This window comes from Natator depressus, chromosome 2 (genome assembly GCF_965152275.1).
Source record: "Natator depressus isolate rNatDep1 chromosome 2, rNatDep2.hap1, whole genome shotgun sequence".
Lineage (NCBI taxonomy): Eukaryota > Metazoa > Chordata > Testudines > Cheloniidae > Natator > Natator depressus.
Window position 1 is genome coordinate 157,911,892 of NC_134235.1, and position 18,740 is coordinate 157,930,631.

The 18,740-nt window shown below is 42.0% G+C and overlaps 1 protein-coding gene and 1 long non-coding RNA gene across 13 annotated transcripts in view; one reads left to right on the plus strand and one right to left on the minus strand.

The window, feature by feature from the left end:
* LOC141982820 (uncharacterized) overlaps positions 1-9,318 on the plus strand; it is a 33,591-nt gene extending 24,273 nt beyond the window's left edge. Inside the window, exons 2-4 of the long non-coding RNA XR_012638227.1 lie at positions 7,326-7,507; positions 8,306-8,392; positions 8,743-9,318. This is a non-coding gene — a long non-coding RNA (uncharacterized LOC141982820). The remainder of the gene's footprint in view (positions 1-7,325; positions 7,508-8,305; positions 8,393-8,742) is intronic.
* Positions 1-18,740, minus strand: part of FHOD3 (formin homology 2 domain containing 3) — a 619,164-nt gene that overhangs the window by 50,691 nt on the left and 549,733 nt on the right. For all 12 annotated transcript variants that reach the window (XM_074945213.1, XM_074945211.1, XM_074945220.1 and 9 more), the window contains 3 exons: positions 17,492-17,674; positions 13,401-13,520; positions 12,732-12,893 (listed from right to left, as the gene is read on the minus strand). In XM_074945213.1, coding sequence (XP_074801314.1) covers positions 12,732-12,893; positions 13,401-13,520; positions 17,492-17,674 — 465 coding nt within the window. The remainder of the gene's footprint in view (positions 1-12,731; positions 12,894-13,400; positions 13,521-17,491; positions 17,675-18,740) is intronic.

An 18,740-nucleotide genomic window follows, 5' to 3' on the forward strand; every position in this document is an offset into this window, starting at 1 on the left:
TTAAAGAGGTGCAGTGTCGCAGGGCTGGGATTCTTTGTTAATGAACTTCACCACCCAAGATGCAGGACTATGTACATAAATGCAGCTAACAAATGTAGGGTACAGACTATGCCTGATGAAAAAGGTAGGGGGGAGACTCTTGTGCCACAACCACTAAGGAGAGATTTGAATTATGGTTAGTGTTTGAACTAAAGGTAGCAGAAAAATAAAAGGACAGATCAGAAGTATACCACCACTTTCAGAGACACAATCTGGTGAAACTCAAACTATGAGAAGATTTCCAACGGCATGAAGGGCGGTCAGGTGAAAATCTCTCATTGAAAAGCAGTGAAAGTTGGATGCCTTGGAAACCTCCCTCCTAGTTTTTTCTGAATAAACAGCATCTTCAGTCAGTATGACTCTAATGTTGATTAGGATATGACTGGACACAAACCGTAAGCAGAATGTGTGTGTCAGTGAAGGGATCTAGCATATTAGTGCTCGATAGTGCTCCATAAATATCTTAAATTAAACAGAAAGATACCAGAGAATTTTATATCCCATAATCCAGGTTTAGAAAATTACATCCCTTGAGTTTCAGAGTAATTAGTGAAGAAGGAATGTGCTTAGACCTAGCAGACATAATGAAAGGGGGTCTTTCACATTCTTTCACGTATGTCATTGGCTGGAATCTGGTCCAGGATGGTAGTGAACAAAAGTAATTTCTTTCTAAAGGTTCTTCAGTGGCTGACATGAGGTGAGTTGCTGGTCTCAGTCCAAGTTTTAGTGGACAGGTGAGGTCTGTATTTTGCTACCCATGCTAATAAATGATTATTAATAGTAATAATACACACCATGATGTGCATATCTGTCACTCCACTATAATGTAATTCCTTGACATATTAGTTCAATTTCTGCTCCGATGTGCCCATATACAACTTATTTCAATAAGAGTCATATGAGGGCATCAAAGGGCAGCATTTAGCTCACCTCCATTCTTGTGGCCACAAAGTTAGTGTCCATCCTATCCACATATTTTTAATAAAAGGTCAGAAACAGTCTCCCTGCAAAAATAATTATAAAAAATATGACAACAGAATCGAGTAACTGATTAATACATGAATGGATTGCATGAACTTACTGGTCATATCACCCATTATTCCGATTTCTTTACTTATCCACTGCACAGCACCATTGTACCTGAGCACCTTACAAATTCTAAAATAAATACACCGAACAATCTCTTCACAAATCCCACACAAAAACCTCCATGATCAGAGACGGCAAGGAACACGATCAGTGGATGGCAACCTAACTCTAGGTGGCTTGAATGGATGCTATGGCACGGCTAATAATAAGGGCGCTCACTTGACCTGCACTGTTAGTGAATCAAAACAATACTGCCAGGTACTCATTTTTTCCAGAGAAAACACCTAAATCTCTCTCTCTCTCTCTCTCTCTCTCTCTCTCTCTCACACTCACACACACACACACACACACACACACACACACACACACACACACACACACACACACACACACACACACACACACACACACACTTCCAGCTGTGGAAACCATCTGGGATATTGCAGCTAATTCTTCAACATTGCTCCAACTAACCTGTTTCACCAGTTGGAGCAGCTGTCAATGTCCTTACACCTGACACCATATTTGGTAGAAAAGTTATGGATTTCTTGTCTTAAAATACCTATACAAAATATACTTTAATGGTAAAGGACATTATACACAAATACCCCCTTGTGCACAGAGACAAGAACAGATATCACTGAGTCCAAGTTTGAAGCACCATTTGATCTTCCCTTCCCATCCCTACCACCATCCTGGCTAGAGGTAATATTTCTCTCTGCTTTCAGTCAGATTAAACAGGAGCCATAACATACCAGAAAAGCACTTGTGTTTCACCCACCCCTTCTCCCCATAAATCCAAGCGGAGTCCTTTGGCTCACTCTGCAGCTAGTTGCAGACTTCCTGCCCCCCCTGCATCTGTGTCAGTACAATCAGCAGTTCTTTCCTGAAAGTAATTGCTACTCCCTTGTGTGTGTTGCTCCCATTTCCTCATGCTTACTCTTCAAAATCACCTGCTTTTCCACTGTCTAATATCCGCAAGTAATTTGGAAGTCTTGCTGGAAGAATCAAACATAGCCTGCTGGGAGTGTGGCATTTTATAAATAAGTGATTCAGAGGGAGAATAGGACAATTATAAGTTAGCTGTGGAGCTGGCTTTAGATCTTCAGATGCATGGAGATGATTAGATAAGGGAATTTTTACAAGGATTTTTTTCACTAACATCAACTGACTCCAAAGAAAAGATATCAATGCAAACCCGGCCTCATCTTGTTACATTGAGAGGAACAGCATTGACAGAGGCACAGAAATCTGGAGGCCTGAAACCCTGCCTTTGTGTTGGGTATATCAGTACTAGGGCAGTACCAGCAGAAACAAACAGCTTTTTTAAAAGGAAGAACAAAAGATATGTTTGTAAAGCCTATTTACATAGGTCTTTTCTGAGGGAATGGTTCCGAAGGGTTGGGGGGATTTATGTCTGGTGAGTTATATTATGATTAGTTTGTATTTAATTGAGTTATTTATGTGATGATATTATTATAGCTTTGTATACAAAATTCCAATAGGTCAAAATGTCAATGGTCCCTGCTCTACACAATTTTGTATGGTAATAATATGGCATTGTATTGTTTTAGACTTCTGTAGTGAGTTTCCACTCACCCAAGTGTGTTCTCATCACCATTTCTGATAACTGTGACTTTGTTTGGTCTTTTGGAGATGAGCCACAGGCTTCACAAGGGATTTTACTGCCTTGTTTCATGTCTTTTCAACTCTTTTCAGATGTGCCAGGCTGTTTTTTTTTTAAAAATAACATTTAGGGAATTCTCACATTGATGTTCATCCCAAGGGAAGGGGCATCTCTGTTTTTCTACATGATGGAAATTGTTTAGCCTTTTGTGGCTTGGGTCTCCTTGAAGTTTTAGAAAGATGCTTATAGATGAACTGGAGCCCAAACTGCAGTGTAATCATCAGTGAAATAATGATTCTTCATTTATGCCAGTTTTCCTAAACCAGATTTCACATACTGTCTCTGACCATTCCATTGAAGAGGGCAGGATGGAAGGTTTCCATGTCCTAACGCTTTGATTTGTGGCAAAGATGAAGGGGGAATAGAGCTTAATTCAGTAATCCATCACTGGTACAATATGTGCAGGAATATCCCAAAGAGGAAGACCTTGGGCATTATGGGGAGGATTAAGGCCATAATTTCCCTTACTGTGATTTTGTCTGACCTTTTAGAATATCATCTGCTTTGGGCAGGGCCACTCAGAGTAGCAAACCACAGACTGAAATGCTGGGTGCAGTTTTGTATGGCTTTGGATCTAGAAACTCTCAGAAACTGCAAATGTAGATCGGGATTTCTTCCACTTCCTGAAACTGCAGGATACAGACTTCTTTTCAGAGCCCACAGATAAAAGTCTATGATAGATTTTGGAGGATAAGTTCTTCTTATATGTTCAACAATAGTTTTCATCCTTTTAGTAATTAACTGAGTCACAATTTAAAGTGTGCTTTAACCTCTAAACACAAAAAAGAAGCAAGGGAAACAAGAAGTAAACCAGTACAGCCAATTGGCGAGGCATAAGAAAGTTATCTGAGCCAAAAAGAGATCCTTTAGAAAATGGAAATCTAATCCTAGTGAAACCATAAACTATGACAGTCAATATGTAAGAACAAAACTAGAAGACCTATGATGAAATCTACAGAGTAAGTAACTAAAGGTGTAAAAATAAATACACTGGACCCTCACTAGAATGCAGGATTTGGGATCCATGCACGGTTCTGCATTAACGCGCAGACTTTGTTATAGCGGGGACTGCGTTAAAATGAATTCCAATGAAAGTAATTACATTTGGGATCCATGGCTGCCACTGCGTTATATGTGAATTCACACTATACAGATGTGCGTTCTAGCGAGGGACCGGTGTACCAAGAACGTTTTTAAGTATATTAGAGGCAGGAAGACTGTTGGAGAATCTGTGAGTCTGCTGGATCACCAAGGATTAAAGGGAAAAATTAAGGAAGACAAGGACATTGTTGAGAAGCTAAGTAATTTCCCTGCATCAGTCTTCACCCCAGGGGATGTTAGGGAAATACCTACCCCAGGCCCTCTCTCTTCTGGTAATGAAGATGAGGTATTACCAGAGACTGAGGTGTCCGAAGAAAAGGCATTGGAACAAATTGATACATTAAAAAGGAACAAATCACTAGGCCCAGATGGTGCACACCTAAAGTTCTGAAGACACTTAAGAATGAGATGATTGAGCTGCTAGCAAAACTAGGCAATCTCTCATTAAAATCAGCAACTATATTGGAGGACTAGAAGGTAGCAAATGTCCCATATTTTTAAAAAAGGTGTGAGGGCTGAGCCAGGAAATTATAGAGCAACAAGCCTTACCTCTATACTTGGTAAACTGGTTGGAAATGATGTTAAAAACATAATTATAAAACATTTAGATGATTATGATGTGATAGACTCTAAACAGCACAGTTTCTGCAAAAGAAAACCGTGTCTCACAAATCTATTCAAAGGCTTTCAATGTGCCAATAAAATAGTGGACACATGAGAACAAATAAACAAAATTAATTTAGACTTTCAAAAGGCCTCTGAGAAAGTCCCTCACAGGAAGCTAGTCACAAAACTAAGAAGTCATGTGATGTGAGGCAAAGTACTGTCACGGATCAGAAACTAGCCAAGAGGGAGAAAACAAAGCAGAGGAATAAACAGTCACTTTTCATCATGGCACAACATTAACAGCACAATATCACAAGGCTCTGTACTAGAACTTTTGTTGCTTAATATCTTGATTAATATATGGAAAAGAGGGTGAGCACTGAGAGGGGAAAATCTGCAGGTAACAGAAATTTATTTCGATTAGTCAGGGCTTCAGAAGATTTTGAGAAACTTGAGAGATCTAATCAAGCTAAGTAAATAGACAACATTGTGGCAGATAAAATTCAGTGTTGATGCATACAAAGTAATGCACAGAAGAGTGAATAATCTGAACTGCCCAGACACCTTGCTGAGTTCTAAATTAACTGTGTCCACTCAGGAAAATACCTGGCCATCATTATGGACAGCTCCATAAAGACTACAGTAAAATGTGCAGCAGCACTTAAAAAAGCAAACAAAATGTCAGGATGCTTAATGAAAGGGATGGAAAGTAATATGGAATATATTATAATGCCATTAGATAAATCCTCACCTGGAATACTGTTTTAAGTTTCTTTCATCCCATGTCAAAAAAAGTATATAGAGAGGCTTCAAAGACAGATGTGAAAATAATTAGAGTATGGAAAAATGAAGAAGAAAGATTGAAGAAATTAGGGTTGTTAATTCAATCAGTCAATATGTCGCAAGAATGAAACAGAAAGTTGGCAAATTCAAAACTGATAAAAGGAAATACTTTCTACTCGATGCACAATTAGACTTTGGAACTCATTGTTAAAAGATATCACTGAGACCAAGAACATAGCAGGATGCAAAAGAAGACTGAACATTTATATGCACAAGAAAAATATCTAGGGTTCTAATAGTAAATATTTTTTAAAAGGCAAAGCAAGAGTTTTGGAAGGTATATAATATCTCCTGTTTGAGGAAATAAGCCAACCTCCAGTTATTGGGGATTATTAGGAAAAAGACCGTTACCTTTTCCGTAACTGGCGTTCTTCGAGATGTGTGGCTCATGTCTATTCCACAATAGGTGTGTGTGCTTGCCACGTGCACCGGTGCCAGAAGTTTTTCCCCTAGTAGTACCCGTAGGGGGAGCACCACTGTGACCCCTGGCGTGGTGCCTCCTTGGCGCGGTATAAGGGGAGCTGCATGCTCCCCCTACCCTCAGTTCCTTCTTGCCAGACAACTCCGACAAAGGGGAAGGAGGGTGGGATGTGGAATAGACATGAACAACACATCTCAAAGAACACCAGTTATGGAAAAGGTAACTGTCTATTCTTCTTCGAGTGATTGCTCATGTATATTCCATAATAGGTAATTCCAAGCTATATCTGTTGGAGGTGGGTAGGAGTTCACAGATTCCTGGGACGGAGTACAGCCCTTCCAAACCCGGCACCATCCCTAGTTTGGGAGATGATCACATAGTGCAAGGTAAACGTGTGAACTGAAGACCAAGTAGCGGCCCTACAAATGTCCTGGATAGGGACGTGGGCCATGAAGCCAGTGACAAGGCCTGGGCCCGAGTCAAGTGTGCCTTCACAATCGGTGGTGGGGGAACACCCGCCAGATCATAACAGGTGCGAATGCACAAGGTGATCAATGGGAGAAGCGTTGATTGGAAATTGACTGACCCCTCATGCGCTCAGCCGAGGCAATAAACGGTTGAGAGGACTTCCTGAACAGCTTAGTCCGTTCCAGGTAGAAGGCCAGCGGCCTATGCACATCGAGCATGTGAAGCGGCGTTCCTCATTGGACGCGTGAGGCTTAGGGCAGAGGACAGGGAGGAAAATGTCCTGGCCCATGTGATAGGCGGAGACCACCTTAGCGAGGAATGCGGGGTGTGGGCGGAGCTGAATCTTATCCTTATGGAAAACCGTGTACGGGGGTTCGGAGGTCAGAGCCCTGAGCTCTGAGACCCGCCTGGCCGACGTGATAGCAATTAGGAAGGCCACCTTCCACGAGAGGTGAGACCAAGAGCACGTGGCCAGAGGTTCAAACGGGGGCCCTGTGAGACGGGATAGCACCAAGTTCAGGTCCCACTGTGGGACAGGAGGCCTAGCATACGGAAAAAGATGGTCCTATCCCTTAAGGAACCGCCCAGTCATAGCATGGGAGAACACCGTGTGCCCCTGCACCGGCGGATGGAAGGCCGATATGGCCGCCAGATGCACCTTGACCAATGAGGGCGCCAGGCCCTGGGCTCTAAGGTGAAGGAGGTAGTCCAGGATAAGCTGGATAGGGCGGCCACTGGGGAAACACCCTGCTCAGCAGCCCATCTACAGAACCTGGACCACTTTGCCCAGTAGGCGTGGCATGTGGAGAGCAGCCGGGTTTCCGGGGGACGCGTTGGACCCCCTCTGAACACATCTGCTGCTCCCCACCTAGTCATCGAGCAGCCACGCCGTGAGGTGGAGAGCCGCTGGTTGGGATGGAGGAGATGGCCCTGGTCCTGGGAGAGCAGGTCTGGACGGAGCGGCAGCGGCGGGGCCACCACCAGGCCCTTGAGGATCCCGTACCAATGCCGCTGGGGCCATGCCAGGGCAATTAAGAGGACCTGTGCCTTGTCCATTTTTACTTTCTCCAGGACCGTGCTGATGAGAGGGAATGGGGGGAAGGCATAGAGAAGCTGGCTTGACCAGGACAGGAGGAAGGCATCTGAGATAGCGCCCCGTCCCAGACCCCCCCGGAACAGAACCGGGGGCAACGCCTGTTCTGCCTCATCGCGAACAGGTCCACCTGGGGAGTTCCTCACACTCGGAAGAGCTGGTGAGCCACTTCCGGGTGGAGAGACCATGCGTGTTGGGAGGAGAAATCCCTGCTCAAATAATTGGCCCACATGTTGCGGGCACCCGGCAGGTGGAAGGCCCTCAGGGAGATGTCATGTGCTATGCAGAAGTCCCACAGTCTGAGGGCTTCGCGGCAGAGGGCCGAGGACTGGGTCCCGCCTTGCCTGTTGATGTAGAACATCAAGGCTGTGTTGTCCATGAAGACCCTGACCACCTTGCCCTGTAAGTGTGAGCAGAAGGCCACGCATGCCAGGCATACAGCCCTGAGCTCTTTGACTTTTATGTGTAGGGACAACTCTGTGGCCGACCACAGCCCTTGGGTCTGAACGGTCCCCACGTGGGCTCCCCAACCCAGGTCCAACGCATCGGACACCAGCTCCAATGACGGGGTCATGTCCCGGAAGGGGACACTTTGGAGCAAGTTGCTCAGGGAGGACCATCACTGCAGGGAGGCGATCACTGGGTTGGGCACAGTGAGGACTTTGTCCATCCTGATCCGGGCCTGGGAGAACTCCGAGGCCAACCACAACTGGAGGGGCCTCATTCGGAGCCTGGCGTGGCAGACCACGTACGTGCACGCTGACATGTGACCCAGGAGCTGGAGGCACACTCTGGCCATTGTCACAGGGAAATTCGTGACTGAGTCGATGAGCCCCTTTAGGGTCTCGAACCTGTCTGGTGGGAGGGAGGCCGTGGCCGTCGAGGCGTCCAGGAGCGCCCCGATAAACTCTATGCGCTGGACTGGGACTAATATGGACTTGGTGTTGTTTACTGACAGGTCCAAGGTGGCACACGTGGACAATAGGAGCGTCACGTGATCCTGCACCTGTGACCGGGAGCTGCCCTTGACCAGCCAATCGTCCAGGTAGGGAAAGATCTGGACCCCTCGGTGCCTGAGGTAGGCAGCCACCACAAACTTACATTTCGTGAACACCCTGCGGGCAGTGGATAGGCCAAACGGGAGGACCGTGAACTGGTAGTGGTTCTGTCCCACCAGGAAATGGAGGAAGCGCCTGTGCCCCTTGTATATATGGATGTGGAAATATGCGTCAGTATAGGTCCAGGGCCGAGTACCAATCCCCAGGGTCGATGATGGAGGGGATGATGGCAGATGATGGAGGGAGATCATGTGGAACTTAAGCTTGACCTCCGGAGTCGGGGTCAGCACCGACTCCATGAGAATGGCCCGGAGCCTAATGTCCCTTTCTCTTTTAGTCCAAGGCTTGAATGACTTGCAAACCTTGCAACGATCGCTGATGTGAGTCTCATCCAAACAGCATAAACAGTCCGCATGCGGGTCACTCCTTGGCATAGATCGCCTACAAGAGTCGCATGACTTAAAATCCGGGATGTGGGGCGTGCCCCGGCCCGGGCACTCTAACTAATTGGAACAACTAACTGACTACAGGTACAAGCACTGAACAAACGAAAAGTTCTGGGGACGAGCTACAGCGAAGCTGGAGCAGAGTAGTTCCGATGCACCTTCACTGGCGGCAAGAAGGAACTGAGGGTGGGGGAAGCATGCAGCGCCCCTTATACCGCGCCATGGAGACGCCAGTCCGGGAGTCGCTGGGGTGCTCCCCCTACGGGTACTGCCAGGGGAAAAACTTCCGGCACCGGTGCACGTGGTGAGCACGCACACCTATTGTGGAATACACATGAGCAATCACTGGGGGCAGATTATCCTGTAATTACCTACTGCTGAGTTTCTTTCACCTTCCTTTGAAGGAGCTGATATTGACCACTGCCAGACACAAGATACTAGAATAGATGGATCACTGGTCTGAGCTATTCCCATGTCCGTGAAAAGCGATTCTGTAATAATTGCATTCTGGATTCCCATGTTGATTATCTCTCAATGATTCCATATTCCATGTATGCAGTTTAAAAATAAAAAAAAAACATGTGGTTTCTAACTTACAGGTCAGAAAATTCAACTTGACTCTGAGAGTCAAGTTGGATTCTTTCCCTCATGAATATCACTTTCAGTAATAAAAGCTCTGAAGACTAAATTTGTCCTCAGTGACAACTGTACAGCCCCCTATGACTTCAAATTTATATTCTCAGTGACAAAGAGATAAAGACAAAGACAAAATGTCCCTTACTATAAGGGATGTCACTCTTTTTAGACCCAGAGTTCCCTCTGCTCCACACCAATTTGGCCTCCGCTCACTTTTACTGTTGAAAATCCTTTACATAAGAATTAAAGATGCATGAAGCTGAGGTTATACATTGAAGGAATGGAAGGAATACACTGAAGAAACCCACCCAACTGTATGTTTCCTGCATAAAGATTATCTCTGTGCCCCAATTTTGGGTCTTTGTCACACATTGTGTGCCACGTTGGGGACTGGAAGATTTAGGCATTTGGCCATACCTGTGCAGCTCCAGTGCCTTTAGTGGTTTCCACAGGCCTGACTCTTTGGCATTTACTAATGAATGCAATTAATGTTGCACAAAATGGAATAGAATCCCACTCCCTGCTGATGTTTGTGTTGGCTCTGCAGAGCTAACAGGAGTAAGGAGAAGTAAGATTTATTTTTGTCACTGTTTAAGTCAGTAGATAGGACACACACATAGTAGACACACAGAAGGAGCAAATTTGTCGAGGAGGAAAGTGCCATTATTACATCTTTTGCAGAGTAGAATCACACTGTAAGCTGTCAATAGTGAGAAAAAAGCTTAAATGCACCTTCTTTCCATATGAAATATGGCTTTCTAATGAAGCTCTACCCTAGAAGTATGTTAGTACAGCACAGAGATATTATGTTAGGACAAGAACAAAATTTGGGGACTGTTGTTCCCTCATCCCAAGCCTCTGGTAGTAAAAAAACTAAACAAACAAAAGAAAAGGGAAAATTTTTTTCCTCTCATAAAGAACATAAGAATGGCCATTCTGGGTCTGACCAATGGTCAATCTAGCCCAGTGTCCTGTCTTCCGACAGTGGCCAATGCCAGATGCTTCAGAGGGAATGAACAGAACAAGACAATCATCAAGTGATCCATCCTGTGTCATCCAGTCCCAGCATCTGGCAGTCAAAGGCCTAGGGACACCCAGAGTATGGGGCTGCATCCCTGAACATCTTGGCTAAAAGCCATTGATGGACCTATCCTCCATGAATGTACAGAATTCTTCTTCTGAATCCACTTATACTTTTGGCCTTCACAACATCCCCTGGAAATGAGTTCCACAGGTTGACTGTGCACTGTGATAAGAAATACTTCCTTTTATTTGTTTTAAACCTGTTGCCTATCATTTCATTGGGTGACCCCTTGGTTCTTCTGTTATGTGAAGGGGTAAACAACTTATTCATACCATTCATGATTTTATAGATCTCTGTCATCTCTTTTCCAACCGGAATAGTCCAGTCTTTTTAAATCTCTCCTCACATGGAAGCTGTCCCACACCCACAATCATTTTTGTTGCCCTTTTCTGTACCTTTTCCAATTCTAATATATGTTTTTTGAAATAGGGCAACCAGAAGTGCATGCAGTATTCCAGGTGTGGACATACCCCTCTTCTGCCCTTCAAACAATCCCCCACCCTGTCAAACCTCATCATCAGAAGCAAGCTCCCCACAGACAGAACACACCAACTCAAAGCGGCACCAGACCCTGCCAGAACAACAGATGCAAAACCTGTACACATATCTTCACTGCTACAATGACCAACAACTCCCACAACACACCTTTCAAGATCCATGAGTCCTATACACGCCTATCATAATATATGGTGTACGTCATCTAGTGCACTAAATGCCCCCAAAACAACTACGTGGGTAAAACCAGACAATCACTACATTTTTGAATGAACTTACACATGATAAAAGACAAACAACATATCATGTGGGTGAACGTTTTTCACAAAGCGATCACCCTATATCTGATCTCTCAGTCCTCATCCTCAAAGAAAGCCTTTACGACACCTTTAAAAGAAGAGCCTGGGAGCTTAACTTCATAACTTTGCTAGACACTAAAAATCAGGGATTGAATAGACACACTGGATTTATGGCTTATGATAACAGTCTATAAACCACTAACCCCTCCTCCTCCAGCTTTTTTTTCTCCTTTACCCACTGTGACCATTTCACCTTGAATGGTCCCTTGAAATATGTGTTAACGACTGCTGCTAAATAATCTGTTCCATCTTGTATTTAGCTGTGACACTCTGGGTACGTCTACATGGGGATAAAAGCCACGCAGCATGGCTGCGGCTGGCCCAGATCAGCTGACTTGTGCTCATGGGGTTTGGGCTGCAGCGCTAAAGGTTGTTGTGGAAGCATTCAGGCTTGGGTTGGAGCCTGAGCTCCAGGGCCCCCAACCCTCACAGGGTCCCAGAACTTGGCCTCTAGCTGGCGCCCGAATATCTACATGGCAATTTTTCAGCCCCGGAGCTTGAGCCCTGTGAGCCCAAGTCAGCTGATCTGGACCAGCTGCAGGTTTTGTTATCCCTGTGTAGACATACCCTGTGAGAACATTGCCCAGATCTGAAGAAGAGCTCTGTGTAAGCTCAAAGGCTTTTCTCTCTCACTAACAGAAGCTGGTCCAATAAAAGATATTACCTTATCCACCATGTCTCTCTAAAACTCTTCTGATGCAGGTAGTTTTTTTAAAAGAAAAAGAAAAAAACAGTGCCTCTTGGTCTCTTGATGAGTTTGACATAATTAAATAAACACATTTACTTAAAAAAGAATGGCTTCCCCAATACCAGAAAATAGCCATCGGGCGATACCAATAAAATCAAATCCTAGCCTGAAAATAGCGAAGGACAAACTCACAAAGATATGTCCCTAATTTCTGTAATAATGTTATAATAAATCCATGTAGTAAATAATGATGACTTCAATGATTTCTAGAATAACTCTTTTCTAGTTGTATCAAAGCACAACAAAGGCAATGAATTTGTTTCAGGTTTATGGACAATGTAGTAGCATGGCTGCAATCTGAGGGGTATACTGAGATACTAAGATATCTCAGAGATATCTCTGAGATACAGCCAGAAAGATAAGAGTACTGGTATCTTTAAAACTCCATAAAATCCACATTCATAAGAAGAATTGTGAGGAGGGGAGGAAAAAAAAAAGAATAAAAGCAAAAAACTTCAATGTTACATTTAAAATCTTTTCATTTTTCATGGAGACTGATAAAGATCCGGCATCTGTAGCAAATGCAAGGAGCTTTTCTTCTTTTGTTCACAGACATACCTTGGCTGACCTAGTGATGGCCCCAATTTCTGAATAAAGATCTGTGCTGTCTGGGAATTTTTCCACCACCATAGTGCAGACATGGTGGAGGAGAGACTGCTTATGCACTGTGTCCTTGACTTCCGGAACCTTCTCGAGGTAGCTTAACTCAAAAGCTTTGGCCTGTGTAGGAAAGGAATTTTTTTTTAAAGTAAGTTTATTTTGTCCACACAGATCTCCTGAAAGAAAACATTTATTAAGATATACATTGCATGAGGGCGGTGAGGGGAAGAGATTACTCTTTTTAAATAAAAAGAATCCCAGAGCAGGAAGAATACATGATTCTTTCTGATACAATTTTACATACTTCTTAAGAGTCAGTGGGGTTATGCTGGTGTAAAATTGGTTTTATACCAGCGTAGTGTGTATCAAGAACAACTCCACTGAAGTCAATGGGGTTACGCTGGTATAAAATTGGGACCAGGACTGGTTCCAAATCTCTCTGAGGTTATTTTGAAGGGGGAAAATAGAATTAATGAAACATACAATGTAGGTTTTGTTTTTTAAATTACATGTATGTGTTGGAAATACACATATACTAGGTGATAACTGTGATACAAGGTACAGAAGCTGATGAGGAAAGTCTGTGATAATAGTCAGTAATAAAATAATAGGGTGACAAAAGCTTACATTGGTTCCATTTAGAAAGTTCCCAATGGCTAGTAAAGTAGAAAGGATAAATCCCAAGGTTTTATTATGCTCCAGCTGGTCCATTCCTTCCTTCAGGTCTAAAAGTGGTTCTGCAACTTCCTGGCATTAAAAAAAAAAGTGAAGATTTTAGGCTCTCATAGATCATTCTGTCTGAATTCTATGTTTTAGATTAATTATTGCAAAAGTTCTAAACAGTGATCCTGCAGAGAACTGGCACTTGTGTGATGCTGCAGCTACTAAATCACATAAAAAAACCCAGCAGAGAAATAAATTAAATATTTCCTAAAGTTGCTTGTTCACGTAAGCGATTGGTGTCCTTGTCACAGGGATGTTATATGATTGAAAATGGAAGAAGCTTCACTGCAGGGGCTGCTGTGTTTGAGTTAGAGGCATAAAAAGCTCCACTAATGAAATGTCTTAATTCTACTTTTTGTGATGTTTCAAGAGCAAAGAAAACCTAGAATATTTGGTAACTTGACATCTTTAATCTGCCTCTACTGGTCCCTACAAGTGATGGCCACCTCTGAGATGCAGATGTGACTACTTCTGTATATCAGTCTGTCACCTGAAAACTCAAAAAACACGGCAGTGTCAAGCTTTACAAAATGGCCTCTGATTTTAACCTTTTAACCTGCAAATTCTTAATGTGCTTTCTGTACATGCAAGTTATCAGTAAGCAGGCATATAGACTGACAGACACCAATTCCGCTCCATTATCTCAGGAAATGGATTACACTGTATAATTCAAAGGCAGAGAGATATACAGTAATTGAAATAAATGAGCTTATTTCTATGTCTTTTTGGGTGGCCAAGGGCTGTTTCTTTTGTATGTACAATAAGGTACATATAGTTCTCAGTCCTTTCTATCAGCAAATTTCATCTTAGTCATCTGTAACCAGCATTCTTTCTCCAAATTATCACTCTGTTGATGATCTGAGGAGCCAAAATTAAGCCTCAGTATTTCAGGCCAAGTGGCAAAACAATTGAGAATTTCTTTGCCTAGCGGAAACATGATGGATTATTTGTAGATTATAGGGCTATTTTATCATAAACATGTGCAGGGAGCTTCAAGAGAAAATGCACTGACAGTCACTATCATATTACCATTTTGTGTAAATCAAAAGAAAAGGAGTACTGTACATTTTATTTTGGGTATATTGGCAGGGCGAACAAATTCAGAGGTGATATAATTTACACATCAGACTATGGGAGTAAGGGGGTCTAAGGCCTTGCCTACATACACAAACACACACAGCTTGCACCAGTTTAAGGTTATGTTTACACTATGGAGACTGTGCCGCTAAGTCACCATAGCTGTGCCAGCATAACCCCCTAGTGCAGATGCAACCTCTTCTCATGGAAGGGTTTTTTCCATTGGTGTAGGAATACCACTTTCCTGAGCAAAGGTAGCTATGCCAACGGAAGTATAAGTTGACATAGCTGCATCTACACTGGGGGTCAGGTTGGCATAGTTATGATGCTCGGGGTGTGATTTTTCCACACACCCCTGGCCAACGTAATTATCGTGAGCTAACTGTTAAGTGTAGACGAGGCCCATGTAAAATTGATTTAGTTAAATTGGTACAAACCCCTATGTGGACACACTTAAACTGGTTTGTAAGCTTATATTGATTTAGCTTCATTTGGTAAATTACTGAATCAAGCTAAATCAATACAGACCAGTTGTAAACCCAGGGATTTTCACAGGTTTAACTAACTTGATTTAAAAACTGATTTAAATTCAGAATGTACAAGCTCTGTGTGTACAACAGCCTTAAAATGGTGTATCTTACTTGATACTGGGCTAGATAACAAGGTAGCTCCCAGCAAGATCATGTTAGACATAATAAGTTTGCCTCAGTTAAATTAATGTACATCTTCATCCAGCCAATTCATGTGCAAATTATACCATCTTAGAATCCCTTATATACATCTGTTGAATATTCTTATTTATTATTATCTGCATTAGAGTAGTGCCTAGAGGCCAACCCAGACCTCAGAGACCACAGAGGGTCCCTCTGTGCCAGGTGCTGTACAAAGAGTGCAATAGACAGTCTCTGCCCTTAAGAATTTACCATGTAAATAGACAAGACAGACTCATGATTGGGCAAAGGGTTATAATACCATTTTCTAGATCCAAAGTAATTATGACACAACTTTATAATTTTTATTCTAAAGATTTATACTTTGTGAAAAAGTATGAAATTTCCTTAACGAATGATAGCATATGGTCTACAGTTTGACCAGGCTTTGGGCGTAATCATTTTATGCCGAAGAGAAATGAAAGGGAATCCTTGTCTTTCCCAGTTTAACTACTCTCATTACTTTTCTCAAGACTTTTCTCTCTTGATTTAGGGGAATTAACAAAAATTATAACCTCTTTCTAATAAGTTCAAACTTGTTTTAAGATGTCACTTCTTTTAAGATGTCAAATTTTTGTATAATTTGATGGCATTTGAATTACATATAATTTGGTGCAAAGAATTAGCATTAATGCAATATCCATATTGAGGAGCCAAGCACAGAAAAGTCAGAAAATGGAGACTAAAGTTGAAAATCAAACTTAACTCTGCCACTTTCCCATTGTATTTATGCCTTAAAATATGATCTTACTTTAAAGTGGAGGACATTAAAATGACACATTTACCAAAAAATACCTGAGATCCATGATTATTTTCTATTCTAAATACAGCAAAAAACTACCGTTTCTCAAACATTTCTGTGTTATGTGTATGGTAACTATTGGCATATGATGACATTTTAATGATGACTTTTGTATACATGCACAATTTTTTTAAATCTGACCATATGGAAATATTTTATTTATTTATTTTATTTTACACACATACAGATATCAAAAACAGCAGAATGACTCTGCCTCAAATCTGATAAAAACTGATAAAAATTCAGGAGGTAGAGAATATGACAAAAGGAAGAGCCAAACTCTGACCTCTGATGAAATCTGCGTCTAGAAACTAAAGTGCTAATATCAGCAGAAGAACATCTTTTGTAAATACTTTGTGAGGAAAATCCTTAACAGGAGGGAATTTGCAAGATCTGATAGGAAATCTGCATTCTAATACATTATTTCTTGCATTTCCTTTCAGCGTGGGATATCATAAAGTCCAACCAGAAAATAAAGAGATTTTGTATTGATTGAGCTATTACTAACTAGGCCTCAGATCACGGACCAAGCTTATTCTTAGTAAAACTTCACTGCAAGTACAGTAGTTACATCAGAGATGAATTTGGCCAAAAAACATTCAAACCAGATGAATTCTGTTTGTCTGTTTTGCCAGTCAGGAACTTGCTAAAAATAATATTTCAAAATTTTCCAAAGCATCAAATAAAAAACCTGTTGAAAGTTAGCAAGCGAATGTATGAAATCACCCAGACAATGTTGACTCTTCCTCACTCATCCATCAACAATCTACCTTGCATCAGTTTGCACAAACAATTCACAAAATACTTCTATGGCTCTTTGACTGAATAGTGCACATCAACAAGTGCAGCAATGTTGTGCCTGCATACAAGTAATTCTGTTAGTGAGCAAAATTAGAAAAACATCTGAGAGATAATCTTAGTTTTTCTCCCCACACGCTTTCAAGAGTTTACAATAGCAATAACAACTTTGAGGGATCCCAGGGATCTTATAAATTAGCTAATGAATAAATATAGTGATTAGTTCGCTCCACTGGTCACAATAAGCCAGATTTTGATATACTAAGTCTTTACATAGGCAAAACTCCCACTGATTTCAACAAGTGTTTTGCCTGAATAATATCTGGGTAAGAAGTATGTAAGGATTGGGCCCTCATCCCCAGGAAATTCCTTGTTCCTAAATCATTATTGCCTAATTAGAGGAAGGAAGACATAACCCTTACTTTTTTTTGTAAAAAGGAGCTAAAATGTTCCCACTTCTTCCATCCCATCTCCTGTTGGTCACCAAAACAAAAGCTAAAAACAATCCATTCACCATACCCACAACATAGCCAGCCATGTAATAATAAAGACTGAACAAGCTGAAACAAGGACTTGAAATTGCCTTCTCCCAGTCAGAGGAAGTTTACCTTTTCCACTAGTTCATAATCCATTTTGAAAGCCCAAAGCTGGAGTCTAGCGGAGAGCTCACTGATGGAGGAAAGAGTGAGAAGGAACTGCTCTGCACTCCCCAGTGGGATGTCAGGGTTTGCCATCTGGGCCTCCTGGATCTTCTGTTTTTCTTCCTCCGTAGGAATCATAGTTAAAATTTTCTAGAAAGAAAGACAAGAGAAATTATTTTTAATCAGATGTACAAGAGCAATGATTTCAAACCTCTTTTCTTCATGGAGGGAAGGGGGAGGCAAAGAAGCAAATTTATACAACATATATTTGGAAACCCATTTTTTTTTCATACAGGTATCCGTGCAAACAATTAAGAATCATACTGAAGGCTTGACACTGGTTTACATTGTGGTGATGGGATTCCTGACTCAAACAGCTGTAAGTGAGAGCAGAATCGTGCTCCGATTATGTGTAACACAAAACCACTGCACAGGACACCTAAACCATAACAAGGGAATCTTGAATAGGTCTATGATTGTAATTAGAAGTCCTTATTGTTTCTTTTATTTTTATGGAATGAGAGTGATTAGCCATAGAACAAACTAAAAATGCAAGTTTATCTCCTGGTATCTTCAGATCAAGACTGGATACCTTTCTGGAAGATATTCTTTAGTAAACTGGAAATTACTGGGCTCAATGCAGGGGAAACTGGGTGAAATTCTCTGGCTTATGTTATACATGAGGTTAGACTAGATGATCTAATGGTCCCTTGTGGCCTTAAACATCTGAGAACTTAGAACAACAAAATAACTCAAACCCCTGGTACAGGCGAAGATAGGATTTTTATGGTACGTTGTTAAAAAATGTTTCTAAATGGCAGCATTTTGCATTTCTGTAGGTAGGAATGAAGGTACCAGATGGCAAACCATTTCAGGGTGATAGCGGGGTGGGTAGCTCAACTATATAAAATGTGTGATGTTGGAAGAGCTATTATCCCTCTCTACTCCAACCCCATATGTTTACTTGCCACATAATATGACAACACTATTTCAGCATGAGTAGGTCAGTCCTAGAAATACCACCTGTATTTAAGACAGTAACTCAATAAGGAACAATTGGTAAAGTTTTAATTCAAAGTATGCACTGCACAACATGGGGCCTGCTTTTCCGTTCATCTGACAGGCTTATAGTATCGATGAAAGAGGATATCAATATGCTAATTTGCTGCTGTTATCAGTATTGGTTCAGAAATTTACATTTTCCTTTTAATTCATG